The sequence below is a fragment of the Rhinolophus ferrumequinum genome, chromosome 6, assembly GCF_004115265.2.
Source record: "Rhinolophus ferrumequinum isolate MPI-CBG mRhiFer1 chromosome 6, mRhiFer1_v1.p, whole genome shotgun sequence".
NCBI lineage: Eukaryota > Metazoa > Chordata > Mammalia > Chiroptera > Rhinolophidae > Rhinolophus > Rhinolophus ferrumequinum.
The window spans coordinates 40,339,381-40,348,869 of record NC_046289.1 but is presented as its reverse complement, the minus strand read 5'-3'; the positions used below and the strand labels follow the sequence as shown (position 1 = coordinate 40,348,869).

General features: G+C 37.9%; 1 protein-coding gene across 1 annotated transcript; it reads left to right on the top strand.

The window, feature by feature from the left end:
* Positions 1–346: 346 nt before the first annotated feature.
* On the top strand, positions 347–2,385 carry LOC117023121 (cytoskeleton-associated protein 2-like). Its single transcript, XM_033107613.1, is given in 5 exon segments — positions 347–634; positions 636–797; positions 799–885; positions 887–1,430; positions 1,433–2,385. Coding segments are annotated over 5 exon segments (2,034 nt in total).
* The last annotated feature ends 7,104 nt before the right edge of the window (positions 2,386–9,489 follow it).

Here is a 9,489-nt window from a genome sequence, read left to right as displayed (position 1 = left end):
GTTGCAATTTAAACCTATTTCCTCATTTGATTCTCAATAGTAATAGAAAATAATAACTTGATTTCTTCCTCATGATAAATCAAGCCAATCCAAATAATCTTAAACCTTTCAACTTTTCCGTATGAAATCCTTTGTTTATAATCTTTTTAAAAACTTCTGAATTAAGATGCCATTCTGAATACCAAAATCCTAAATTTAAAAATATTAGAAAAACATTAGAATGTCATTATAATAACGAATGACTTGGGAAATAGGAGCAAAGAAAAGCATTATCTGGCAGTGTTCCCAGACTCAGAAGGATTGGGAAGTGGTCAAATCCGAGGCGTGACTCCTTACCCGCACTGCAATGAGCACCCACGCCGTGCCACAATACCTACTGCTTCCCCCGAGTCAGAGGGCCCATCCCATATTCAAAGAACAAAGAAAACAAAACCTCAAAGAACATCTGTTCAAAAGAAAAACTACTTTTGCATACAAACAGGAAAATCAGACATTATCCAGTAGTAAAGACCAGAGAGTGATGACATGTGAGGGTCAAGTCAAAGAAGAAACAAAAGTTCTGAAACTTAAGACAAAAATGGCTGATAAGGAAAATATCAGTAGACCTACAAGGAGCAAAAATAATATAACAATTGAAAAAAAATTGTATTCCTTTAAAATCTTCTAAAGAATTAACCAATTCAACTATAGCAATGGACACACATAATTTGGAAAATAATAATCAAACTCTGCAGTTAGCAAATAAAGGTAAGCCCCAAAACCAACGTATTCACATTAAAAACAATACTAAAAAGAAACCAAATGTCTGAAAAACCAAAGCAAGATCCTAACATGCTCAAGAAACCTGTGCTTGGATCTTATCGTGGCCAAATTGTTCAGTCTAAATGTTAATTCATTTCGAAAACCTGTACAAGTTAAAGAGGAGAATTCTGCAACAACAAAGAAACTTTCAACTACTATCTCTAAAGCCACAAAGCCTCAGCCTATAAACACCAGCAGTATAACAGTGAAAAGTGAGAGAGCCTCCAATAAGAAGACTACCACTAAATTTGTGAGCACCACATGTCAGAACAGACAACTTTTGCGTCATCCTATTAGAAGTCACTACAATAACACCCAGGACTCCATGAACCGAGGCATCAGTAGAACCTCTGCCAATGTTACAATTCAGAAAGGGCCTCCTGAGAAATGTTTACTGCAATTAAATTCAGTTTTATCTAATGTCAAAACCAGTTCTTCTCAGGAAGTAAAAAGAAATAAGGCACTATCAAGAAACATCACATCAGAAATTATAGCCAGGCCTGCTTCATCTTCTAATACCAAACTGAAAGAAAAGTCAAAAACCATTGACCAGCACAGTCATATTATTGCAAAAGCAACTATCAATAGTAGATCTGCTCAGCCCAAAGAAACTGCAAAAGAGAGAAAAGCGTGCTGCGTGAGTAGAAAACTGGTAAAGGAAGAGTGCTGAAAAGGCCTCCTAGCTCAGTAGTTACCCACCAAGAACCTAAAGGACAAAATGAAAAACCAGTTGGGTCCTTTTGGACTACCATGGCAGAAGAAAATGAACAAAGATTATTCACTGAAAAATTAAACAAGACAGTTTCTGAATGCCTTTACCTAATCAGTGAGGGATGCCCAAAAGAAGAAATATTGGAAACATTGAATGACCCGATTAAAAATATTCCAGATGCCAAAAAACTTGTTAAATATTGGACATGCCTGGCACGAATTGAACCACTCACAAGTCCTATTGAAAATATTATCGCAATCTATGAGAAGGCCATTCTGGCAGGAGCTCAGCCTATCGAAGAGATGCGACATGCAATTGTAGATATTCTAACAATGAAGAGTCAAGAAAAAGTTACTTTTGGAGAAATTTTTGAAGAGTCGTGTGCAACCAAGGAACAAAACCAAGAAGTCAACATTGAAGATACTGATGTTAAACTAGAGTCAGGAAAACCAGAAATGGACAATAAACATCATAGAAATGTGGTATTTCAAGATTGTGAACAAGAGCAAAATGACAAAACAAAAGATCCAGCCAATGATGTGAAAACTCCCAGTACAGAAACTAGAGAGAGTTGCTTAATTAAATACAATGTGTCTACTACACCATACTTACAAAGTGTAAAAAAGAAGATGCAGGTTGATGAAATAAATTCTACATTTAAAGAGCTAAAGTTTCTAACACCAGTTAAACGTTCTGGACGTCTTCAAGACAAGATTTCTAAATTGCCAGATATGTTAAAAGATCATTATCCTTGTGTGTCTTCATTGGAACAGTTAACAGAGTTGAGAGATGAAAGTGATGCTTTCATATGCCGCCCTAATGCAGCCCTGTGCCGGATGTATATGGAGCCTGAAACAAAAGAAGAAAAATGAAGCAATGATAAGGAATGAGGTTTTTATTATTCCTGGGGTGTTTTGTTTGTTGTTACTTTGTATGTCTCTTAGGTCAGGAGTTGGCCAAGTACCTCAGTATTCACGGCAGTAAGCTCTTTTTTTACTAAGATTGACATTATAGCGGGTGTTGCCTTCTGTGTGTCTGAAAGCTAAATCCTGTGTTATCTGGCTCAACAGACTAAGATAGGTAAATTTTATCAACTAGTTTACTATGTTCCTTGAATATAGTTAATAAATGTCATTCTAGTCTCAGTGATATTTCTAAAATGACGAATACTTAAACTTGTTTTGTAATAGAAAAACTTCACTGATAAAACATATCCCCTGAAACATGATAGGTAGATATTGTAAATAGTTCTCTTCTCCCCACACATGTAAGTACCACCAATAAAATTGTCTTTATATACCTTTGAACTGATACTTAAATGGCATATATCCTCTACCAGCTCTATGGTTTCAAGTAAGTCATTGTAAGATTAGGTAACACATTGTAAGATTAGATTATACATTGTAAACTGTGTGTAATGTGAATGTGGTTGAAAATCACATACATAGGCCTACTGACATTCATATATTCCATTTATATAATAGCACCTAGCTTCTATTTATTGTCTTCTCGTGTTCCAGAGAATAGGATTTTTAGTTTTGAAACTGTACCTATTATGAATACAATAAATTAAAATGTCTACAAAAAAAGAAAAGCATTATGATATGTGCAATAAAAAAGATGTTTAAAATTATGTACAAAAAATTAAAGTCCACACAGTGGACTTTGCCTATTCGATATTAAAACATTCTATCACATTGCAAGAAATCTATACCTGGCACAGGTATAGATGAACAGATCAACAGAATAGAAGAGAGTCCTCAAAACTCCATTAATCCTGTTACTACCACTAAGTCATAACGATGCCCAACACACTGACATTAGTAAGTGCTCCCTTGGTGCCAGTGCCACACGTAAACTGTCGCTCAGAATCCTCACGACAGCAGGGAAGAGACAGAGCTGGCACTCAAGATGCACACCCAGACCCCTCTGACCCCCAAATCTGTGCTGTAAATGAAAATATGAGAGTCTTCATTTCAAATCAGTAATATTTAAAATTGTAGAAAGGGCATTGGAGCAACTGGCCAAAACTGTGAAAAAAAAGTAGAGCTAATTACTCACATCATTAAGAAAAGTTTTAAGTGAGCTAAAACCTGAAATGTAAAAAAAATCAAATAAAACACTATATTAAGTACAGAACAGTGTTATAATCTTAGAGTGAAGAAAGCCATCCTTAGAATGACACCAATGTCAGAAAGTGATTAGGAAAACTGACATATTTGACTATTATTGATGGTTCCTGAGGCTGCAGGGATGGACAGCTAGGAGCCTGGAGAGAAAAGAAACAGCTATTGTATGTCGTCATGAGAAGCGTGGATACTTTTCTTATGGCAACTGTAAACCACCAAAGGATTTTAAGTAGGGAAGTAATATAATCAGACTTGCAGTTGGGAAAAACCCCTCTAGGACACTCCCATTTGCAAGAAGATAATAGCCAGAAAAAATTCCAGGCACAAAAACATGCGATGGGTAAAAGTTCTAAAATTAGTTTAAGAGCACAGTCGAAATCACAAAACGCAAAGCTACATTCCAAGATAGCCAAATACAAAAAGGGAACTGAAAAGTGAGTTTCTGAGCTGATGCAATACTCTGTGTGAAAGGGTAGGAAATTCTTTTATTTCAGGGACTTGAGTTTAACTGACCCCAGGCACAGCCTGGGCCTGGAAGAAGCAGGGAGTTGGGGCAAATACTCTTTGAAGAGATTCCCCGTCAGTGACCTCATCCTTTATCACCTATTCAACAGCATCATTCCAGGAGTGCTTTACTCTCTGTTTATATCATCAATTTCTTACCTTTACTGGAGCATTTCTGTCAGCATACTAATATGCTGTTATCTCTCATATTTAAGAATCCTTCCTTTGACTTCAGTTCCTCTGTCAGCTCCTGCCCCGTTTCTCAATTTCCCTTTGCAAAAAAAACTCAAAAAAGTTGTTTGTACTGAGCATCTCCAATTCCTGTTCTCCCATTGTCTCCTAAATACACTCCAATCAGGTGTCATCCACACCTGTCACTAAAACTGCTTTTGTCAAAGTCACCAATGAGATCATGATGACATCTATGAAGAGAAAGGAGGAAGGAAAGAGGTTTGGGTAAGACGAGTCTCAAACTGCAACACAGTTCCGAGAAAGTTTGGCCAGGTTGATGGGGCATCTTTGAGCTAAAGCTGTTATAGATATTCCATGACCTACAAGAATGGCCTGTATAATACCCCAGCTGTGCTCAGTCATGGTTGGAATAGCCTAGGGGAATCGAGGTTTCTGGGTCAACATGGTGGTGGGCCTGCAGGGGTTGTCAGTCAATTACACTCCCCATAGCAGGAGATCTGAGCAGTTCATTTCCAGGGCAGCGAGAGTCCACCCCTTAAGCTGCATAGATCTACTTCTCCATGTAATTTTGGAGAATAGCCCTTCCAGGTTCCATGGCCTCTAGTCATAATGGAAAACTTAGAGGAGGGGCATTGTTGGAGTTGCTACCAGGGCATAACTGGTACTCGTCATCAACCTCCTCCATTATCCATTCTAAAGTTCCCCCACCCTCAGCTATCACTTCAGCAGATCTTGGCGGCTTCCCTGGTGGTGTGACCCAAGCCTTCATTTCTGAGGCAACTTCTCTGGTTGGGGTGGCTACATGTGTCCATTTACAATTACAAGGGGCCAGGGAGCACCGAGAGCCTCCCAAGTGGGTCACCTAGCTCCACATGAATTCCTCCTGCCCCCTTTGTGTAGCAGCATCTCGACCTCCTGCCAAGACTGTGACACCTCTTCTGTCCTGCTTGGCCCAGGGGACAAGGAATCCAAAGTACTTTGACAGTGGCTGTAGTGTGCAGTTCAATAAGCGTCCAGATGAGGATGCTGTGTGAGGTTTACTCTATGGGCAGAAAAGGCAAGACATGCCTAGAACAAGCATCTATCCCTATGAAAACCAACTGCTGATCCTTCCAGGAAGAAAGGAAGTGACATAACTGACCTGTCACAAGGTGACTGTTTGGTCTTCTCAAGATGTGATACCATATCCGGTGTTCAGCAGTGGTCTCTATTGCTGACAAGTCAGACGTTCACAGGTAGCAGTAGCTAGATCTTGTCAGTAGCCTCCATCTCGATCACCATGGCCACTCCTTTCATTTGCCCATCATGCCAGTTCTGGGGTGGCTGATGATGAAGGCTGACTAATGTCAAGTGGCTGAGCCAGCTTGTCTACTTGTGTTCAAAGCCTCTGTTATGGTCGATGCTTTTTGGTGCACATTACGTGTGACACAAAGACCATCACACTCATGCTCACTCCCATCCATCCATCCATATTCCTCTACACCAGACTTCCTTGTCTCTGATTCTACTATATTTCCTGTCCAGACAACTGAGCTACTGGCTACTGCCCAGATATCTATATGCATTCTCACCTAAGGCCATTTCTTCAACACAAAGTAGGTACCCAGGTGCACCTCTCACAGTTCTGCCCATCAGGAAGATTTTCACTCTCCTTTGTCCCTCAAGATCACTCCTGAATATGGCTATAAAGCAGCTGTTCATTTTCAACTTACACAACATACTAAGTCAACTCCTCTGTAAATCAAGTTTGGGATTATGCCTCCTCTTTCAGCTGGTCATACGGGTCTTTCCATATGACTGTAAGTGTGAGCTGGGGCAGGGGCACTGGTGCAACTGTGGAGGTGCCATGGGGGTTTGGATTATATGTTCATACAGCTTACTCATGGCCTCTGGTGCTACTGGGGCGTGATCCCAGATATACTATTTCCCTCTTACAACAGACTGCTGCTGGGCTTATCTGACTTCAAGACTTGGTGGGTTTAATGACAAGAATCTTGGTCAGTTTTGTTCATTGATTTATTTCAAGTGCCTAGAATGATACCTGGCACATAATAAGAGCTCAACAAATATGTATTGAGGAGATAAAGAACAGAAATGAATGCAATGGAAAAAACAAAGAAAAATATTAAAAGGATTTTTAAAAACCTTAGTTCACTGAAAAGACTAATAAAATCAATAAAACTATAGCAAGTTTTATCAAGTTGAAAAGGGAATTGATGCAAATAAACAATATTAGGAATCAAAAATTGAGAGACAGGTACAGACATAGTAGTTTTAAAACTTAATAAACCACTTCTCATTTTTACTGCCACCATCTTTACTCTTCCAAATCACTTTTGTGATCTTATACTTGTTTTTCTTAACTGTCTGCCCCCATCCCCTCTATTTTCTACACAGCTATTAGAATGACTTCATTTAAATTTTTTACTGTAATTTTAGACTTACAGAAAAGTTGCAAAAATAGAAGAGTTCCCGTATATCCTTCACACAACTTCTCATATTACATAAGTAATTACAGTAGAATTATCAAAACAAACTAACATTGATACAATACTATTAACTAAATTGGAGACCTCATTCAAATCTCTCCTGAATTCCACTAATATTCTTTTTCTATTCCAGGATCCTATCCAGGCCCCCATATTGAATTTAGTTGTTATTTTTCCATTGTCTCCTCCAATCTGTGACATTTCCTTAGTCCTTACTTGTCTTTTATGACCTTGACACTTTTGAAGAGTACTAAACACTTAAAGAAGTAAATTACATCATGGAGAGAGAGAGGGAGAGAGAGAGAGAGAGAGAGAGAGAGAGAGAGAGAGAGAGAGAGAGAGAGAGAGAGAGAGAGAAAGAGAGACTAAGAAAAATTTTATGTCTGTTAATTTGACAACTTTGATTCAGGAAAAATTCCTAGAAAAACTATTCAAAGCAGTCTCAAGAAGAAACCCTGACTAGTCTTACAGATAGTAAAGAAATTAAAATCTACCCTCTAAAAATAAAATAAAATAAACAAGCACTTGGTCTAGGCAGTTTTATAGGTGAGTTCTTGCAAACCTTTACGAAACATGTAATCTTAATCATTTACAAACTGTTCCAATGAGGAAAAAAGAGGGGCAACTTCCTCAGATCATTTATGAGGCAAGTAAATGCTTGATACTAAATAATTGACACTAAAGAGGAAAGAAAAATGTAGAACATTTTTTTGAGTGAATAGAGAGGCATAATTCTTTGCAATTAATGTGGGTCAAAAAAATAGGATCATCTCAAGAAAAACATCCAATAAAAGATGACTCATGTATGACATTTAAAAAAATTTCTTGGCAGGCTGGAAATACGTGGGAACTTCCTTAACTTGATAAAGAGTATCTATCAAAAGCCTAGAGCTAATATTATACTCAATGGTGATGAATCATTAGAAAAATTTCCTTTCAAGAAGGAAACAAGACGACGAAGCATGTCATTACTATTTCCATTTACGTTTTACTGGAGGTCCAAGGAAAAGATAAAAAGGCATACTGATTGAAAGGAAAGAAACAAAACTGTCATTACACACAGATGATATCATTCTCTGCATAAGAACTCAAGACAATCTATCAGTAAATTATTTGAAATAAGGAAGTTCACTACTTTTCGGAATTAAGAAGCAGATCTGATTAGGTGATTGAGTAAAAGAAATAAAAAGGATGATATCTGGTGTTCTGTCTTCGGAAAACATATGATGTAGTACATTTACTTTGATTGCTAATTCTGTAGGAAAGTGAGCCTAGAGTTAGGGCAGAGCCATAGTAGATGGATAGCTTCCTGAAGAACTTATGTACGTGGGGTCCTAAACATAACTGGAAATATAAGGAGATGGAGAAAATTGTCCTCAGAGCTTCTATGAAAGAGATTATTCTGATAAGCCACTTGAGATGGGGATAAGACTTCTCTCCCCCAAAGGAACATTCTAGTAAAGGTGACAACTTACTTGACTGAATCCTAAGAACATTGGTTCCGACTAGCCACATGGGCTTTGTTTTTCTGAATAGGATATCCAAGTATAAGACCAAGTTAAATTGGTTAGGAAAATAAAAGAGAAGCGAGGTTATTGGAACAGTAACAATTCGTTCTCCACTCTTCCTCTCAAAACCTCTTGTCCTTATTCTAAATAAAGGTTGAAAGGGTGGAGTGAGTTGCAAATTAACCGCTAGTTAAGAGTCTCATGCTGAGAGGTAGAAATCAATGAGTTAAGCTCAGTGTGCGATAAGTGAGATGTAAAGATTCCAAGTAGGTCATTGGATATAGGTGTCTGGAGTCTGGAAATGCATAGTTGAGAGTTACCAGCACAAGAAGGAGAGTTGAAAGCATGGACATGGATGGCTAGATCAAATAGAAAGGCTATAGGGAGCAAAATGAGAAGAGACACCTTCCAAGAATAGGGTGCTGAGGAAAAGAAACTGAGAATGGGTGGCAAGAGAAATAGGAAGAAAATTGGCAGTTATCTTGACAGAACCCAGGAGAAGAAAGAACATTGTGGAGAAAATGTGCATCAATGACAAATATTAGCAGAGTGAAAAGTATACACTCTCAAAGCCACTAGGCAAATTAATCATGTTCAATCTACTCTCATTGAATATGGAGGTCTTAAAGCAATAAAATTTTACCCCCACAAATTCATTCCTTAATACATTTGTTCACTCATATTTAGTGAATACCCACTGTGTGCAAGATCTGTACCAATATTTCTCTTCTCTTTTCCTTTCCCATTGAGCCAAATTCAAATTATCTGAGATATTTCCTAAGCTTCTGAGAACAGGCATGCACTCAATTTGTAAACTTTCTATTTTTACTTGATTAATTTCTAAACCTCTTTGACTCAGCATTTCATTCCTGTGTACATTCTAGAGTCAAATAGTTTTTCTGAGATTACAACCTTCAGTTTCTCATATATTCCCCCCAGTGTTTTGTATTCATTAAAAACAAATGAAGAATCCACGTATTCATTCCTTTTTCTTATTGTGGTAAAACTGGTATGCAAGGTTGTATATATTTCAGGCACAAAACATTGTAATTTGATATTTGTGTACACTACATAGTGATCACCACTGTAAGTCTAGTCACCATTCATCACCGTGCAATTGATCCCTTTCACCTATTTCACCCTCCCCCAGCCCC